At 45.8% G+C, this 19,811-nt stretch overlaps 1 protein-coding gene across 1 annotated transcript; it reads right to left on the minus strand.

Annotated features, from left to right (window-relative positions):
• Positions 1 to 133: 133 nt before the first annotated feature.
• Positions 134 to 19,811, minus strand: prkg2 (protein kinase cGMP-dependent 2). The gene is made up of 19 exons (XM_035166722.2): positions 19,670 to 19,811; positions 18,310 to 18,829; positions 15,409 to 15,575; positions 13,132 to 13,245; positions 11,743 to 11,848; positions 11,077 to 11,140; positions 6,381 to 6,458; positions 5,098 to 5,192; positions 4,853 to 4,921; positions 4,030 to 4,128; positions 3,551 to 3,701; positions 3,315 to 3,451; positions 2,349 to 2,438; positions 2,034 to 2,175; positions 1,750 to 1,913; positions 1,534 to 1,656; positions 1,207 to 1,269; positions 545 to 611; positions 134 to 438 (listed from the first exon to the last, which is right to left on the minus strand). Exons 2-19 carry the CDS (start codon positions 18,819 to 18,821, stop codon positions 343 to 345), a joined length of 2,337 nt encoding a protein of 778 aa, XP_035022613.2. The 5' UTR covers positions 18,822 to 18,829; positions 19,670 to 19,811; the 3' UTR covers positions 134 to 342.

Below are 19,811 nucleotides of genomic sequence, written 5' to 3' on the forward strand. Positions count from 1 at the left end.
ATATTAAGTCCAACCTTTGTCATTTAAATGTAAAGTTCTTTTTTGACAAATTCTACATTGATATAATTTAGGAAGCGGTTACGATGCAGAGTCTCGTTTCAAACCATCCACAGGCATTAATGATTGAAGGGATTTGATTCCTCAGCAGCTTCCACACACACACACACACACACACACACACACACACACACACACACACACACACACACACACACACACACACACACACGGCTGTTAGACGAGTGTTCATCCAGTTCAAAGTGGACGTGAGGGTCATTCCTAACTCCACTTCTCCCGTTAAACACTGTGACGAGTGTGAGACCTGAAGGACAAAGACGGGTTCTAGAAGTCCATGTCCCAGCCAGACAGCTCCTCGGGAGGACTGTCCTCATCCGCAGGGTAAGTGTCGAAGTAGCTGTGATCCGTCGGCCCACTGACCTTTTGAGGACGAGGAGACAAGGAGGGAATTAGGGTGGAAAACCGCTTCAATCTGGAATGACTTCAAGGTCAGTTCTTGTGTCTTTGGACGATTCTCTCCACTCACCTCTCTTTTCAGTGGAGACGACAGGGTCCTCGCCTTCAGTCCTTCCCAGTTGAAACCATTAAACCACCTTCAGACACATTACAGAGCCACGAGTGAATCTTAATCTCTTTCTCTGCTCTTACCCAGACCAACAAGCCCCTGAGATTCTATACTGGGACGTATTCTGTTACAAGGAACATTTTCCTGGAGCTGCAACATCTTTTCCTGAGGCTGTTTTTGACTGAACAGAAGTCGACTATAAGAAGTAAAAGCCAAAGTTCAATGGCTCGTCAGCACATTTAAAAAAAAACATATTCTTTATTCTTTATTCCTGTATCACTCTCTGAGTCTTCATCAAAGAAAATAATCACAATACACAAAAAAACACGCAAATTAAGGTTATCAACTGCATCGATATAATATTAACTTTGATTTCAACAAACTAAATTAATTATATTTCACAAAGTCCTGTTTTTAAGTTGCTCCAACATTAAGACTGAAGCTCTGATGTAATAAGTCTTTTAAACATGTTCCGCGGCCCACTGCTCATGTTCCGCGTGCACAGTGATTATCTAATTGCCGAAGTCATAAACCAGTGGCCCACGTTCGTAACGTTCACTTAGAGCTAATGAGTGAAGCTAATCTCTCCACGGAGACGAGGGACAACACGAGTCACTTCTTACCTGTGCTTCTTGATGTCTGTTATTCCATTCTTCAGGTTGCCCAGTCGCTCGGCGGGATTTCGCCTGTAAAGTTCACCAGAGTGGGAAATGAGGAAATTACCGGTTTGGCCCAGAGACACTTGGAGTTCCTTGAGTTTTTAAAAAGTGCTTCAAGACATTTGATGACTTTGCCTCGTGTTGATTTAGTTGCACATCTGGAAAATGTTGACTGGAAAACACAAAGTTTGTCGGTTCTAAGATTCATCAATCAACCGTGTGTCGTACACGTGGTTGATTTCAGGATTGACTTGTTACTGGGATTGTTTGACTTCCTGTGTGGTGTCGTACCTGCACAACTTGCGTATGAGGTCCTCAGGTCTCTTGCTGACCTTCTTGGGGAAGTCCATTTTCTCGATGCCCTTCAGGATGAACGTGTACGTCATCATCTGGTCGCTCCCTGAGAACGGAGGACTGTGGAAGGGTGAATAACAAACGTGTTTTCATTCATCTCAGCAAAGTGAACAACGTGGAGTCTGGCTGCAGACGTGAAGCCCGGACGCTCACCTGCCGGTAAGGAGCTCGAACACCAGGATGCCCAGAGACCAGAAGTCCACGCTGAAGTTGTGGCCTTTGTTGAGGATGATCTCCGGGGCCACGTACTCCGGGGTCCCACAGAACGTCCAGGTCTTCTGGCCACATCGGATCTTCTTGGCAAATCCAAAGTCAACCTGGAAACACAGAGTTGATCAGCACATTCTAAAGAGGTCCAATGTGGAACCTTTAGGGCCTCAGAGTTAGCTTGAAACCAGAACTAGGTGATCAGACCCGAGGATCCAGGAAAAACTCACCAGTTTGATGTATCCCTCCGTGTCCAGCATGAGATTCTCCGGCTTCAGGTCTCGGTAGAGGACTCCTTTGCGGTGGAGGTAGTCGAAGGCCTCTGTGACGCAACCGACACAGAATTTGGCGATGGGCTCGTCGAAGCTCCCCCTGCAGGCGAGACGTTAAAGTGTCAGATGCAGCTGCTTGGTGAAAGAAGAGAAGTCATCGTACGAATCCACCTGAACCCTGAGCTCTGGATTTATGGCAACGGGACCTGAGAGTCCTTGCTACTCAGTTCTCTGATTAGATAACGGAACAATAAGATGATCACTTCCTCCCACCTGTCTCTGAGCAGACTCCAGATCTCTCCACCCAGACACGCCTCCAGCAGCATGTACACGTACTTATTATCCTTGAACGTACGATACAGTCTGAGAAGAGAAGCACAGGCGAGTGAAGTCAACGGGAAAAGTTTGGATTCATTCAATAGAACAACATCAACGCTGCTCTATGGTTCATGATCAGCATTTGTGGTTTTATATTTGTACCAGAGCTCGACTGATTTAAAGTTTGGTCGATAAACATAAACAACAGCAGATCTGAGCTTTTCACAGAAAATATTTATTTAACGTAAACATTTGTTTGATAACGATATTTTAGGGATCATTAGCAAAAATGTTTTAAACTTATATACGCTGATATATTGGTGTCAGAAAATGTTTCACTCTCTAATATCAGTATCTGCATCAGCCTCCAAAAGATCCATAACTTTCAGGCTCTTATTTGTAAGATTTTTAATATTCAGGCTTTAATCAAAACCCAAACTTGTACTTTCTATTTTAAAATCTAATTATTTTCCTGATCGTAAAAATATCCAGGATGTTTTCTCTGTTCTCTCTCTCTGTTTGATTTAAATATCAATAATCCGTTTCCTATATCATCATTACCATGTAGAGCAATAGGATAAATATTCAGGAGCATATTCAGTATCCCCCCCGACAATGTCCCATATGATAAATGTACAGTAAATACATGGCGGGTGTGAAGAGGAGGTCAGAGAGTGAAGAACGACTTTAATATCTGAGGCTGTTCTGCTGCATCTGGTGAAACCGGATCAGCAAAGAAAAGCCTCTGCTGCAATACTTCAAAACAAATAACCACATCTTCTTAGCGGACGTCTCAATATTTGCAGCCGTCCTGAGGAGACGAGATCTGCTCGAGGCCTCGACCGTGATCTCATCAAAATCTAATAAGCTCCGACTAATGGAGCAGAGCTTCGTCGTGTGGGACCAGGAAGGGAAACTGACTTGACGACGAAGGGTGAGCGCGCCTCGGCGAGGATCTTCCTCTCGGAGTGGATGTGCTCTTCCTGTCTGTTGTCCACCACGTGCTTCTTCTTGATGACCTTCAGGGCGAAGGTGATGTCTTTGCCCTTCACCTTCACCTGCAGATGGAAACAACAGGAGTTGGTTAGTTAGTTAACTGGTTTATTGGTGAGTTAGTTGGATGGGTGAGGGTTATATAATCTATGATGCATACTCACCAGTTCTACTCGTCCAAAGCCACCGACGCCGAGTGTGGCGATGGCGTCCAGGTGGTCGAAGGGCCTGGACGGAGGGAACACCGACACCATGTCCCTCAGCTGGAGGACATCAGGAGGCAGCGGCTGACTCTGGTGGCGTGACAGCGACTTCCTGGACGGAGACAGACACGGAGAGAGGATTAATCCATGGAATTCCAAATATGACGACGCCAGGTGGGTTTTGTTTCTGTTTTCACTTTTCACACTCTCCTCCTCTGACCCGTTAATCCGTCAGTTCTACGATGACGTCCCTTTGTCCCACTTCTTAAAAAACCTTAATGACCCGATTACTCCGTAGAAAGAAATGCTCGAAGTGCTTCACTGAAGGAGAAGTTTTCTGTGCACTTTATTCTGCCAGCACGTCTCACAGTAGCAGCTTTATGCGAGCGGCTCAGACAGTTAACACAGCTTTCTCTTCATGTTCCTGGCACCGCGTCTACCTGGCATGTCTCTTCTTGTCGTCGCGATCCAGCGTTGCCACGTAGCCTTGGAGGTACTTCTGCAGCTCATTGAAGGTGCCCACCGTCTGATCAAATGTCCTGTAAAAACAAAAACAACGTGTCAACAGCAGAACCACTGGAACGGATGGATTTCACAAGCTCAACGTGGATGGGACTGAGCTGTCCCCCCCCCCCTGACATAAACCCACTGGCCTTGTTTCCTGTGGACGATCACATTATACAGACGTGGTTACTGTTTCTACTAATCTTTGTTATTTAGCAGAATTATACACAAAGCAACTACTGGACTGATTCCCATGAAAGTTAGAGGAAGGCTGTGGGAAGAACCCGTTAAAGATCCAGATCAGGGGTCGGATCTTTTTTCTCTTTCTTTAAATTTGTGATTTAAGGTGTTGTTCAACATTTGAAAAATCACACATATTTAGAAAACTGATATTTATGATTTTGTGCACGTTTTGTGCAGTTTGATTGAATATATAAGGGACTGTTGGGCCTTGGGGGAGGTTTGTGCCATTCTTGGGTTTTCATTGCAATTTGTCTGTTAGCTTGTCTGTTAGCTTGTCTGTTAGCTTGTCTGTTAGCTTGTCTGTTAGCACGATAACACAAAACAGATGTTTGTAAAACTCGGAGGAAGAATGAGACACGGGACAAGAAAGGAATCATTCAATTGGCGGATCCAGAATAACTAACGTAATTAGTAAACTGATGTTTATACGTGTCCTCCCCTAAAAAACATCTGGATCTATCAGATTTCAACATGTTGTGTTGCAGGTAAACACACTGGGAACAAAGCTGCTCTCACTCTCTGTCGATGACGAGACATTCCACCCCGTTCTCTTCAGCCACGATATTCGCTGACCGGACGTCATCACTGAAACACAGACGTGACACACACACGTGCACAAAAATAAACACATTTCCGACTCCCCGACTGTTTAGATAATGGTTCGAGGATTAGTTTCTTTTGAAATGCACGTGAATGATATTAACTTAACGTGCGATGGCTGTTAAAACATTTCTTTCCCGGGTCAGGATCTGTTATCTTACCTGATGAGTGCTTTCTCTCCGAAGTAATCCCCCTTGTGCAGCGTGTTGATGGTCTGCGGCACCTTGTGGGCCTCGGTGGTCTGGGTCACCTTCACCTGCACAACAACACACTCGCTTCACGCGGCTGTTTCCAGTTCACGGCCCAGAGCTTTTACAGGTGCTCTCAATTTTCTCCCCCGTGTTTTCACAGTGCGTCGGAAAGAGAGCGAAAGGGATTCAAAAACAATCAACACATTGAATTATAGTAATTGGAACATGATGGGTTGTGATCAAGTGGCATCTCGAACATGGGAGTTTTCAACACAAACACTGCCGCGACCTTGATGTTGTGAAACCCGTCTGTAATTTGTGAGGCTTTAAAAAACCAGTGGTCTCACCCCAGTCGAGGTCAGACCAGCGTGGCGTCCTCCTGCCGAGGAAAGGCCTCCATGACATCACAGCCGCGATGGTGTGTTTTAACTAAGTGTCCCGTTTGACCTCGGTGACCTTCACTTCCCTTGTTTTTTCTGGTGGCAGGCGCTCTCAGAGTTTATTCCCTCTCCGGTCAGGAGGTACACGGGGGGGGGGGTTGCGGAGCCATTTCCTGTATTAGCCCCCTTCCTCCCAAACAACATGTCTCTCTCTGGTGTGGTTGGCTCAGCGCTGAGGAGCTGCTGTCTCACGTTGGCTCGTAATGGCGTTTTTGAAAGTCCCCGGGTGGACGGCTCGGGCCTCTCTCCATGTCCCTCAGCTCCGCGGTGTCAGGTTGCTGACTTATCAGGCAGGCGGGAGGGGGGTTTGAGTACCACACCTCACACGCTCACATGGAGTTTGACCTGACCCACTGTTTAAACCTGGTTGGTTACCGGAAGGAAAACTTTTACTTGCTTTTGACAAGATTCTCACACATGGGGTCTGAAATTAGTGTCGGATACAAATGATCCGAAGTTAATTCATCATAATGTAGATTTACTTTCTCTGCAGCCGTTCAACACTCGACTGATGGGAAAAGACTTCAGCCTGAAGCAGCGTCCACATCAGTGCATTAAAGACATGTTGCAGTGCTGTCTGACCGAGGCACTGGAGGATTGGTTGTGTTGTTGTTGTTGAGTTGTTGAGTCCTACAGCTGCTTCTATTCATTTAATCGTTCAATACTCGTTTATAATTCATAATAACTGATTTAAAAATGCTTCTATTGAACAGATGCTGAAGGTCACGTCCCTTTTTGAGAGCTCCTAACATGAGAAGAATTAAAGTTCACAGAGGACTTTGTGGTGCTTGTGTGTGTTTTTTACCAAATTACCTTTCCCTGTGCGATGATGTAGAAGGTGCTGCCCTCCTCGCCCTCCCGGATGACGTACTCCCCCTTGTCATAGTACTCCTAATGTGCAGAGGGAGAAGGGGGGGGGGGAGAGATGGCGGTCAGAACTGAAGCGTCACATTGATTCAACCATCGAGCGGCTTGGGTTGATTCCTGGTAGCCGCCGCCCCGCGGGATCGGAGCTGCGGTTCAGCCGTCGATGACGTTCGTCACGAGGACTTTGGGGCTCGTGGGGTTTAATGACACATTAAAAATACAGATCAGCACTATAATATTATTATACGTATTAAAATGGACTGAGATTATTAATTTCTTTCTCATTTCATCGTTTTCTATCATTTTCTATCAATGCATTTCATTTAATCTAGAAAACAGCATCACAAACTTTGCAGAAGTGGCTGCAAATCGAAAAATAATTCATTATAATGAATATTGTTCAACTAATCGATTAATCAACTCATCAATTTATTATGAGTCAAGTCAGTTTTATTGACTTTCATCACACACATCCGGTTATTCTGTCCATTATTTGAAATTAATGTCGATGAAATGTCTGTTACCATGGTGACAAATGACACATCCAGAGTCACGACATCCTGATGTGACGAGCAAAGTGGAGCTGAAACTACATTAGAGGAGTTTATCTTCCTGCTCGTATCAAAACCGCTTACAGCAGCGTCCTCTAATTCACTTTTACTAGACTGTCGCACAGGCTCCTTCAAATTTCAACAGACAAACACAAATCCTGAGCAATGAAGGATCCAGCAGGATGTTCCCTCTGAGGCCTATCCCAGGATTCATTGCACACCGGTGACGAAGCTAACAAGCTAGCTATGCAGGTGCTGCAGTAAGTGCAGCTGCTGTAAGAAGCTAGTGATGAATCCTCTGTAGTCTAGACTGTCTCATTTCGGTTTGGCCTTTACGGACTCGGTCTACGAAGGTGTGGCCTCCGAGGGATTCGGTCCCTGAGTTGAGGCGTTGCTTTCAGTTTCACCTGGAAGAATCGGTTACACATCCCGAGGCGTCACTGTGACTGCAGGTGAAATGTACAGCACCTAGTTTTGAGCATGGATCATGAATCAGAAACAATCGGTGTGGAGGCCGAGTCGCTCCCTGTCCAGCTGGTGCAGGAGAAAGATCTCACTCCACTGAGAGAGAGAGAGAGAGATCGTTTCGGTGTTTAGCTCAAAGTTTACGAGCTTCATAAAACTGAGCGACACTTTGCTATATTCCTGAATTAGACACGGAGGTACAGTTTGTTCCCTCCGTCTGTTCGCAGCTCTCGCTCAAAGACACCGACCCTGCACTCTGTCCATTTACCCAAACCCCGACACGCCAGCCAGCCAGACTGCTGAGTCAGCGAGTCGAGCTAAAGCGTTCGGGGGGGGGGAAGGAGTGCAGAGAATGAAGGTGACCGGGCCGAGGCATTCCCTGGAACGGGGTTTCCCGCAGCTGAGACAACCGCTCACGGCTGTGATCCGTTGGGCTGCAGAGGACTGTGGTGGAAGGCGAACAAACAAATCAGAGCAACCACGCGTAAACATTCCCCGGTGTTTACTGTCAAAACTCTTGACACAAGTGGCATTTTCCTTGAGCGCCCAAGCTTGTTTACGTCCCGTTTACGCTTCAGGAGAGGCCAGTTTAACACCCGTCCACGACAGCGGAGGCAACACGCCACGGTTCTGTTTATAAAGACTGTCCGGGTGATGCAGAGGCTGTGCAGGGGAGCGACGGCGTTTGAGTCGTGTCTGGGGTTTGTTGAAGCCGGCTGCCGAGCTGCGATCTCCGGAACTGGGGGGTCAAACGTTTCTCTTTTCAGGAAAGACAGATGACGCTTTTCACTAAAAAAGCTTTGAGAGCGAATCTCCTCTAAAAATACCACACACATCCCCTTCTTCTTATCTGAACCATCAACCTGCTCTGAATTGGTTTGTGTCAGCCTTTGTGTGTGTGTGTGTGTGTGTGCATGCGTCTGTGTGTTGGCTTTAGCTGCGTTGTCGTTCCTATTTTCGGCGGCGGTCAATCGACCCGTCACGTATTCAAACAGCACGTCTCTCTCTCTCTCTCTGTCGGCTTCATTAAATCAAGAGGACGGACCGGACCTGTTTTTTAAGACCAACTCGGTCTTCAGCTGCTCCTTGAAAGCATCGTGCTGCCTTCAAGGAGCTGTTGGAAAACCACTTCTGACATGAGCACGCGTGAGTGATTTTTTAAAAAAGGTGTAAAATGTATAAGTAAGAGTTGGTGATTTGAGACTTTCTCACTTTACGGAAGAATTTATATTTATGGATCCAAGAAAGAGCAAAGAATCAAATAGATGTCTTTGTTTCTATATGTGTACATTCTGTAAGTTTTTACACTTTTTAAAAGTCATAATATTTAGAGATGCTGCTAATACCTAATTCACACTACAGGATTTTGGAAACTCGCAGAGGAAAGCCCCAAATCTGAGGCCAAATCAGCCAATCAGAGCGCAGGACAGAGGCTGGTATTAAGTGTGGAGACCAGACATAGTTCTCAGGGTTTTCTAATATTACAGTAATCTTCCCCAACTTGAACCTTTTAGTCTAAAACAAAGTGGTGACACGTTGAAAACACGTTGGATCTTATTTGGCAAACTGACACAGGATCTGTCTTGTTTGTCAGTGTCTCATTTTAAGTGTCCAGTGTCAGAGAAGGTAAAAGTGTGAGTCTGCAGTTTGTTTCTCCAGCAGCGAGTCAGGTGCCCTCGTGTCCACGGCTGTTATCCTTCCTCCTGTTCTCCTGCTCATTAAGAGATCCCTCTCTAAAGTGCCTCCGGTGTTGGTTCAAGACGAAATCCACAGTCGTCCGTGTAAAAACTACATTCCAACGTTAATCTGAGGTTCGTGTGAGGCTTCAGCAGTCGAGCGGCAGCGGGAGCCTTCTAAAAATTACAGCCTTTTACAATGAAGCTCCGTCTCTGTGTTGACGTCCGGTCACGACGGACAGAATCCAAACCGACTCTGGAAGCTGCTTCTTTGACTTGATTCACTCGGACTCCTCGGAGGAAGTTCACTGGAGATTTTTTGCTTGGAACGAGGAAAAATGTGGATTTTTCTCCCCCCCATCTCTTCCGTGTGGAGGCACATTTGAAAAAGATCTTGTCTGACAGACTTAAAAATAAGTTTCTCTCAGGCGGCAGCACGAAGACAGAGGACGACTGCTCGTGAACGTTTAGATTCTTGGATTATACGACTCTTTACCAGCAGAGAACAAACACAAATCGGGCCACATTAATTGCGTCGAACCATTTTGTCTTTTCTAAGAATCAACCGGCTCCATTTGGCTTCATGAATAACATCAAACGGTCGCACAACACAAACCACTCATTGTCTGAAAAGACATTTAATGTCATTATTCAGGTTTGTCGTCTGTCAGTGTCACAGCCTGCTCTCACAGCCTGTGTGTGTCTGTTCTATTGTGCAGCGTCTTATACTCACAACACAACAAATCCAAACACTCACAACCAAAAACTCACAATACATCCAAATACTCTGTACACACCGAAATACTCACAACCCAATCAAATACCCTGAACGGCAGCATTTTGTGAGTATTTCATTGTGTTGTGAGTATTTGCAGCATGTTTTCTATTCCTCACACGAGACCCTTCACCTCCACCGCACATCTTTCCAGTGTCAGTGACTTGTGCACTTGCTGCAGAGCGCCACATTGTGCACGTCTAAGTATACGTGTTTCTTTTCTAGGGGATAACACAATGAAAATATCATTAACTCCAGATTCCCCCAGCTCGACATTTCAAAACGCTTCACGCCAGGATCACGAGCGAATGAAAAGATTAGACGTTATTTTTATCTGACGTTTTTTTTTGCTTCCAACAGAGCTCGTTGTTATTGGCTATTGAATCTTTCCAGTTCGAATTCCAATCTGCGGATCGGACCTGACGGAGAAGGTGCATTCACCCCCCAACGCCACACACACACTGACACAAACACACACTTTCCATTCCCCACTGTTTGACAAGAAGCTTCAATATTATCTGGCCGGTTCTCAACGAACATCTGCACCACTATTAGGTTACGAGCCCCCCAACCAACCCACCCAGCTCCATTGGAAATGACTGAATAAGGAAATTCTCCCCTAGAGGAGGAAATGAGCAGGACGAGCAGCGATCGCAGGGAACGACCTTGAAGTTTTCATTGTGAAAAAGACGCTGAGAAAAGCTGTTTTTCTGCCTCCGCTCAGTTTTCCCTCTCACGCTCACGCAGGAGAAATGAAGCGAGTCCTTCTCCTGCAGGTTTCAACACATGCACCCGCGCACACATTCCCCTTCACACACTTGTATGTTCTCACACCAAAAGCCTGTCACTCGCACATCTTTTAGAAATCCCCCTCCCCATTTGAATAAACACTTTCTGGGGCCTTGGTCAAATAATTATGGTAACAATATACAGCGCCCGGCGATGACAGGAATAACACCGGCTCTGTTCATCAACAAGGTAATTTGTGAGGTCTTGCCGACTGGAGGTGGACAGAATATGCTGACATGCAGTAATGGTATATGGCCAAATGGTAATGATATTTTGACAGCAGCTATCTGCAGCGCGCGGCAGCTGCCAGAGCGTTGTGCAATACAATGAGAAGTCAAATTGTCCCTGCAGGAGAATTAAGAGACGAGTCTGACAGAATGACTTACCACCTCCAGGCAGTCCACCATTTTGCTGAGCTTGTCCTCCGGCAGATTGGCCAAGAGTGAAACACTGACGGGAAAGACACAGAAGATGAACGTTCATTTTGGATTCTGATCAAATGACCACAAACATGATGCCAGGGACGTTTTACAGAGAACTGCAGCCTGTGTCCGAGAAGTCCGGTAAGTTTTAGAAAATATACACGACCAAACTAATTTAATTACAATGTTATAATCCTGACTTTACATTTTTTTATTATATTACTCATATAAAAACGCAGCTCCTCTTTTCAGCCTCTGCCTGCAACACAAGCCGAGTCTGCTCTGATTGGCCAGCTGAACCACTCTGTTGTGATTGGTCGACATCTGCTCTTGCTTTAGGACTTGCCGCTAGGTTCCTATTTCTATTTGGCCATTAGCGGGTTGGTCGTGTTTTATTCTGACTAAATGTCTATGAGACATATTTCTACCATTTCCTCTGAAAGACATTTGTTCCTAATTGGCTGTCGAGTGTCTATAAAAGTCATCGTACATCAAACAACAGAAGTACACGTGTCATTCTCTTGTGTGTTACTTCCTTATATCAGGAGAAGTTGTTGTACATCATCAATCAACAAGAGTCATATCAGTAAGGTGATGCTTCAGCTAAGTGGCGACAACTTGGGCTCTGACCTTCGCAGGAAGTTGCGGTGCTGCTCCTGTCGCGTCTCCGCCGTCCTCCTCATGATGTTCTGAAACACCTCCCGGTCCAAAGCCCACGTCCGCACTTTGTTCACGGCTGTAAAATCAACGTCACATCAGATTCTGACCCTTCAAACCCATGAGTCACATTCTCTTTCCTCCCTCCTCATCTTTTTCCTCACACGTTCTCGTTTTATTAAACCCCTCCATCACCACAGAGGAGGACTGTGTTGTTTTGTTTTATCGAATGGACGAAATAGGTGAGAAAAGCAACACTGTAATCCGTCCTGTGTCTCCTGATGAGTCACATCTACAGAACCGCGGGGACGGGCCTCTGTCGGCAGCAGCAGCAGGAAGTGGCGGTGAGAGCCTGACAGGAACCGGTAGCAGGGACAGAGCCGCCCTGTGTCCACTTCATCTGTTATCATGTAAAACTCCGGAGAGACAAACTGTCACCGAGTTTCCAGTTCACCCTGAATATCGAGGTCAGGACACGGTGACCCCACCCCAAGGGCCACCAGTCGGTAACTTGGTTAAATATACAAACCCGGACAAAGAGCGCTCACATCGCGTTGGCTGTGCGCTCTCCAAACGCCGAGGAGGTGAAAACCAATCAGGATGCAGAGCTGTGGACGTAAAGCCTTTGTAAACACACCACATGCAGATGCTTGTTGACTCCGGTCTGGTGACTGATTGGATTCCCCTGCTCCGACAATCGGGTGAATCCTTGAGGAGTCACTCCAACGTCGAAGGTTTAGAGGAAAAATACCACTTCAGTGTCTTTTTACCATCAGCTGCAGTCAGAACTCTCCGGGCACCTTCTGCTAAAGCAACACTTTGTACATGTAGATGGGAATTTTACAGCTCACTGACTTGGAAAAAGGAGAACGGAGCCTCTTTCGTTCTCACTCCTCACCTATCAACACCTGCTCTCACTTTTGAATGTCTGAGAAATTGGCCATTTTCCGGAGTTTGCCTTTCACGTGTGCAGCAGGAGGCAGGAAATCACATTTTCTGCTGTGGCTCAGTGCTTTTGTTTTACAGCTCGTCCACATCTCTCACATCTCTAAGTCTCTGTCAGCATCAGGACGCTGCTGCTCAGTAAAATACACATAGTGCTGCTTTAATAGACTTTTAAACTGAAGTTCAATAAAGGTAACTTCACATCAATACAACATCAATAATTATGACACTTCAAATCATCTTTTCTCACGAGTAAAACAAGGAATAGTTCTACCTGTTTAATATCTAAGTGTTGTTTCTGTCTCTCTCTCTCTCCTCTACTTTTGAGATCGACTGCAGCTTTAATTCGTCTGATTTGGACATTTGCTGAAAACAGCTCAAGAGAAGTTTACGTCTTCACGGTGTTAACGTCGTTACCTCGCACTGACGCCGTCCGGGTGCAGTTGTACAGGATGGCTAATTCCCCGAAAGTGGTCCACACGGTGATCGATGTGAGCAGCTTGCTGTGCTGGAACACGTCCAGCTTCCCGTCTGCAAACAACAAACCAAGGACAATCAATAGCTGTTGTTTTTTTTAACCTACATTTAGGACACAGACAAAAAATACACAAGAGACAAACAGATGTGTGTCGCAGACAGAATCTAGTGATGTTTAAACTTCATTAGGTTCATTTAGGACCGGACGAGTCACCGGTTATTTATTCAACATCTCCAAATTCCTCCTGAGCTGCTGCTCGATACGGAGACTCAGCAGAAACAGAGCTGCAGGTTTTATTTCAGTAAATAATAATAATAATTCCTCTGCTACAATATATGTGTGGTGGCTTTTAAAAAACTGGAAAACACTCAAATCTTTTAAATAAAAAATATCCTCCTCCTTCCTTCCATCTGCATCCTCCTACAACATAAACACAACATGTATTTTTAGGGTCCTGGTCCGTCAGTGATCCTGAAGTAAAATAAATTAAAGACTTGATTAAACGAGCGTCTGCATCATTATTTCATGTGTGAATAATCCTCAGAGGTAAAACGCTTGTTTGAGCTTCTTTACATTTCTTGTCTCTTCTGGTTTTCGTCACTTCTGTCCAGCACCTAGAGATCATGTACGTACTTTCGTATACTTTCAGATTAGTTTGTTCGCAGTTCAAGAAAATTCTATTAATTCATTCACCTAGATAAACAAGCAAATACATTAATAAAACAGTAAAGAATTAAATAAGAGAGCTATGGTTCCTTCAGTTCCATTTACTTCACAACACTGTGTCTGAGTGTATAATCACATCAGGGTCCAAAATTAACTTCGCTCTCCGACCGCGTCCGTCCTGGTAAACCAGAGGAATTCACACTGTTTCGCCAACAAGACGCTCAACCGGCCAAAATCATTCAAATCTACATTTCTACAAAGAATAACATGAAGCTAGTTAACCTTTCAAAGGTTTGCATCCAATAACGTGTGTGGAGAAGTAGAACCAATCAAACGCTGGTTCTACTCTGATGTGATTGGCCCGTGGTCAGACCGGCTGCACAATAGGGCAAAGACTGAGAATCCAGAAATAGTCAGTTTGAAACACCACAGGCCGATGTGGCGAGTTCCGATGAGTTTTCTGCCAGTTTCAGATTTTTAACTCTCTAACCTCGCAGTCAGCAAACGCCGGTCACTCCCAGCGGAGCCAGACGGACGCTGCACGGTTTGGAAAGAACGCGCAGACTGAAAATACAGTCGTCAGGTTGATCAGCAGTTTTTGTCGATATCAGCCAAAGGCCTGGTTTCTGAGAATCCACTCGAAATCACAAATCGTCTAAATCTCACACAGGTGCCTGAACAAGGAACAGATCTGTTTCCACTTTACATTTGCACACACCTTCACACCACAGCAGCGTTTCCTGCTCGCTCTGCTTCTGTTGTCAGTAAACACCAGGAACCAGACATGATGTCAAAGTCCTGATTTAATGTGAAACTGCTTGAAGCTTGAAGGGAATCACAGCGTGCATCATGTCGCTCTGCAGGTTCTCACTCATACTGTACAGTGTCCAGGTTCACAAAATGAAGCCAATGCAGAAGTGCCGGAAGTGACCAGCAGAGGGCGACTATAGAAGTCTATGAGAAAATAATTCTTCTTCTCTGTTGATTGTTAAAGTCAGTAAACATTTTCCTCAACATTTCCAGTTCATGTCTCAATCTCTGGTTTCAAGTCGTCTTCATACATCATGATGTTCATTTTTAAATTATGATCCATTTAGAGTCAAATAGACCATAAAGCACAGTATGTATTGGGGGCGTGGACACTGTGTGATTGACATCTAGTACCGTCCAATGGGTGCAGGTGGCAGGTGGTAGGTGGGCTCTCAGTTAGGCTCCACCCACCACTCTTTCAAATATGGATACTTCTGGTTTGAAAAAACCAAGATGGCAGACAGCAGCTCACAAACCAAAAGGTGACGTCACGTTGGGTTGATACCTGCTGTCACTCAACATAAGACTCCGCCCACTGATTCGTCCAGCAGGATTTAAATCACCTGCTCTGTCCGCTGGCTTCTCTAATTCTCTCTAATTGGACATTAGGTGTCATATGATGTTTGACCACAATTTGTGTGTGTGTGTGTGTGTGTGTGTGTGTGTGTGTGTGTGTGTGTGTGTTTCTTCAGAATCAGTGGGATCCCGTGGTAATTGAATAGAAACAGGCGTGAACCAACCTGCCAGCACAAACAGATGGTTCCCGTGTTCTCCCTGCGTGATGACGTACTCCCCCTGCTGGTAGGTGCGCTCGTACATGCACTCCACCATGTCTTTGAGCTGCTGCAGCTCCAGCCTCTTCAGGTACTGGTTCTTGTTCAGGGCGTCGGTCAGCAGCTTCTTCACACTGTCCACACAGATCAGAAACAGTTAGACTCCATTTATCTGATAGCTGTAGATTCTTGTCATCTTTGCGTGAAGGAATGAAGTTTTATGTGTTAAGCAGAAATATTTATTGTCAATACCAAGTATACAAGTATAACAGTTGTGTTGCCATCACGTAATCTGAGCTGTCCAGATGGCTGCGAACCATTAGATTAAATGTGGACAAACGACTTAAACCTTGGCTCGTCTCACTGAACCATCGCTGTGTCGTCTCCGTCTGTCTCCAGCAACATCAGAGATATTCTGTACCTTCCTCAAAATGCTGTGTATTTGGCTCCATGACTCAACCTTGGGTCCTAATTGTTCTGCAACAGGGAAATGATTTGTTTTCTAAAACGAATACGTGGTGAATGTGAATTATCTTCCTCTGGCTTTACTCTTTGTGCTGTGTCATCCTGGGTAGGAGGCGCCTGAAGAAACAAAACAAGGCTGAGTGAATGAAACCAAGTAAACAAGATGGATCTAAATCATAAAAACATACTATTTCAATGCTTAAATTCAACTATAAAGTAAATAAAGATTATTTCTTCCTTTCCTTTCGTCAATCTCATCCTGAAAACTGGAGATAGTGAATAATTAATGCATCTTTATGGAAAAGGCACTGATATCTACGAGTGTGTGTGATTTAGTGCAGCTTGATTCAATTTCAGAGGACTGTGATTACTGATAGATGTCCTTGGGCGTTCCCGAGGACACCCACGTCCACGCTGCTCACCAGCGTTTCACCCTGGGTTAAATATTTGGTCTCCCATGTGAAGCCATTGCACCCTCAGGTCTCCTTCCAGCAATGAATCAGCCCAAAACAGCCAAAACATAAAATCATCAGGAGCTGTCAGAGTTCACCGTTGTGCATTTTAACAGCTGCAGCGAGGGGCCGTACGAAGAAGACATCGCTTTCTTCGGGGAGCAGTAAAACAGAGAAGGTTCAGGCCCCCGGTTGAACGCTAACTGTAGATCATGAGTCGCGGTGGCTGCTGGGAGCGGTGCAGGCGGTGGGCGTTGTGTTTATCCACCGTATCGTGTGTGATAAACTGTCACACTGGGCTTCGTAAAAAACCCAGAGCAGACGACGTTCGCTTCTTTATTATTCATCTCGCGCTCTCTCCTCCCAACTCGCCGTGTCATTAACTCGGCCGGCGTCTGCAACGTGTTGCACCACAGACGATCAAAGGGCCGGTCGGCGGCTTCATCTACATTCGTTTTGGTTTTGTCATCCATTCTGTGCTTATTAGCGACATATGTTTAAAACATGAGGATTAAATTGAGAGAGGGCGGGGGGTTGTGCATGCTCGCATTATTCACTGCAGCGTCGTGTTCATGTCGTGAAGAACAATCACTGAGACAAAAGTTTGGCTGGAATATATAACGAGACTCTCATTAAATAACCCTCTGTCTGTCCGAGCCTCGCGTGTGCTCAGTAACTTATGTCACGTGACAGAGGGGGTGGGGGGGTGTCACACAATAAAGATCCTCGAGCTGGATTTGATCATAATGAAACTTTCTACGCTCTCAGATCAGCCGGACGAATGTAAAACATGAGTCTGTCTTTAAAAGGTTGTGGTACGATGATGAATTGGCTCAGTGCTCATTGTGTTTGCTCATTTATCAACAAATGTGTCTGAATGTAGAACAGACGAATCAGAAGAGGGGACGTGGGCAGAGTGTTGTGTCTCTGTGCTCATTTATCATTTAGCTCTTATTATTCTCTATATATTATATATTCTTCTCTGTTGTAACCTTGTGAACACGATATCTCAAGAACTCATTCAGGGATTTGGAACAAACGTTTCAGGTGAACTCACAGATGAACTCAAAACCATAAAACAAAGCCCCAGTGTCCTAATAGATGTGCACTGGACACCTAAGCCAGGGATCGTGGGTTCAAGTCCCATCTGGTGTGATTTTCAGTAGAGTGGTGCAGCTGAAGTGTGCTCAGCCCCTAACCTAGAGGTTGATGGTCCAAAAAACATAATTTGCCGATTTCCAAGATGTGGAACTGATAAAGGAATATTTCATTAACATCACTGGTAATCAGGAGATAAAAACTGTAAAATGAGACTGAATTAAAGAAATGTATGTAGACTGAAACTGTACCGGTTGGCGGAGCCACACAACCAGCGGCCGGTACTTCTAGCTACATCTAAATCTCCGCTGTTTGATGCCTCATCCTGCGATCAGGGGCTTTTACTAACTTTGCATTCAATAATAGCCTCATGCTAACTCCCTCCCTGTGACTATGAATTCTGATTTGAAAGTCATCTATATTTATAGATTTGAAGCTCAGCTATTCGTGAGCTTAGTACATTTCCAGGGGGCTGCTGTGGTGAAACTGCGATAGTGAGTTGCTTAAAATGTTGCACCTGCATGTAACTGTGTGTGTTTCCTAAAGGATGGTCCAGTGTTTCCTCTGCTAAAGGAGACAAGGTAGGAGACATTGAAGCACTTAATGTTTAGAGAATTCAAACAGCTCTTATCGTGGCTGATACTTCAGGGTCATTTCACTCACTGAGGAACCTTCCACCTGGTTTAATGAACTATTTGCTTCTGTCCCACCTGCTGCCGCTTGCATTTTCAAACCTCATCCACGAGGTTGCGATGAGCCTGAGGGAATCATGAACCTTTACCATCCTCCCGTCTGGCCTCCTTCCTTCCTCTGCTTATCTTAAAAACTTTCCTAAAAGAGAGAAAAGTCTCACCTTGCATCCTTGGGTACCCGGGCGTTCTCGAAGGAGAACTTGGGCAGGCAGCTGGAGTCGTAGGTCCTGGACGTGGGTTCGGCGGACACCCCGGCTTTGGCCCCTTTCCTCCTATTGAGGGTCTCCTTGATGCGAACGCCGAGGTTGGGGCTGTTCTTGGCGCACGTCTTGATGGAGGGAGGCCGCGACGCCAGGCTTCCAGAGGGGCCGCTCGGACCCTTCATCACGTCCTGGAGCTTGTTGAGCTGGACGCACTTGGTCTGCAGCTCCTCGCTCAGCTCGGCCAGAGCTCGGGTCTGCCTGGCGAGCTGCTCCTGTAGACCCCTGATCTGCTGCTCTCTGGCACAGAGCTCCTCATCCTTCCTCTTGCCCTCTCGCTCCAGCTCCTCCACCCGGGCCCTCAGGGAATCCAGGGACGACATCGTGTACCCGCCGCCGTGATCCTTGTGGGCTCGGCCGTTGGAGGCGTCTGCCTGTTTGTAACGCTTGGATTTCATCGAGCCGTTCCCCATGGTATCACCTGAGGAGACGAGAGATGTGAGTGTCAGTGTTTGCTGAGAGGATGGAGTCATCAGCGGGGGGAGAGAGGTTTGTTTGAGGAAGCCGGGGGGGTGAGGTTTCAAACAAAAGAGCTGACGCCGGGAGGAGAGAGAGCCGGAGACAGAAAGAGAGAGCAGATCAGTATATAATGGTTAGAGAGTGTGTGTCCTCCATTTATTATTCAGGAGGCAGGAAGTATTACGTTACACCAACAGTCACTCCCTGTCTGCTCGGGCGACGGCAGAGGAAACGCCGCACGGGGGGGAAATCACAATAATTACAGTCGATCAATATCAGAAGATGATAAAAATGATAATAAAAACTTCTGCGTTCTGACGTGATCGTCCAAAGCTCGACTCTCTGGTGGTAGGAGTGAGTGCGTGGGGACAAAATGTCAGAGAACAATCCGGTGTTTGTTGTGTGGGACAGTCGCCCCCCCTCACAAACACACACAGTCCACTTCATCCATCACATTCCTGCTGGGACACAGTCAGTGGATGTCAGGTCACTGCTGCAGCACTTTATTCTGAAAATCCAAACTATACCGTCATCAAACAGAAACATCTCCGAGCTGCTCCTCTTGTTTTTAATTTAACTCTGTGACTTTAAACAACCTGGATTGAAATATTGTTTTCAAAAAATCCCATTTCTATTCGCAGATTTATTCATAAACATAATTGTATGACTAGTAATATGTCTAACATGTATTTTTCTACATTTAAAAACTCCAGTGTCACAACATGAACCGTCTCCTCGGAGGACGTCGCACCTGCTTCGTGTTTCCGAGATGAAATGAATCCGGGTTTATTTCGGTTCTTACCTGATGTCGCAGTTTTTCACCGGAGCTTCAAAGCGAAGAAGAAGAAGAAGAAGCCGAAAGAATCAGTTTGAAGATCAGAGCATCAGCAGAGAGACGCTCCTTCCTCCTTCCTCCTTCCTCCTCCTCATCCTCTCCTCCTCTG

The sequence above is a fragment of the Hippoglossus stenolepis genome, chromosome 9 (assembly GCF_022539355.2).
Source record: "Hippoglossus stenolepis isolate QCI-W04-F060 chromosome 9, HSTE1.2, whole genome shotgun sequence".
Classification (NCBI taxonomy): domain Eukaryota; kingdom Metazoa; phylum Chordata; class Actinopteri; order Pleuronectiformes; family Pleuronectidae; genus Hippoglossus; species Hippoglossus stenolepis.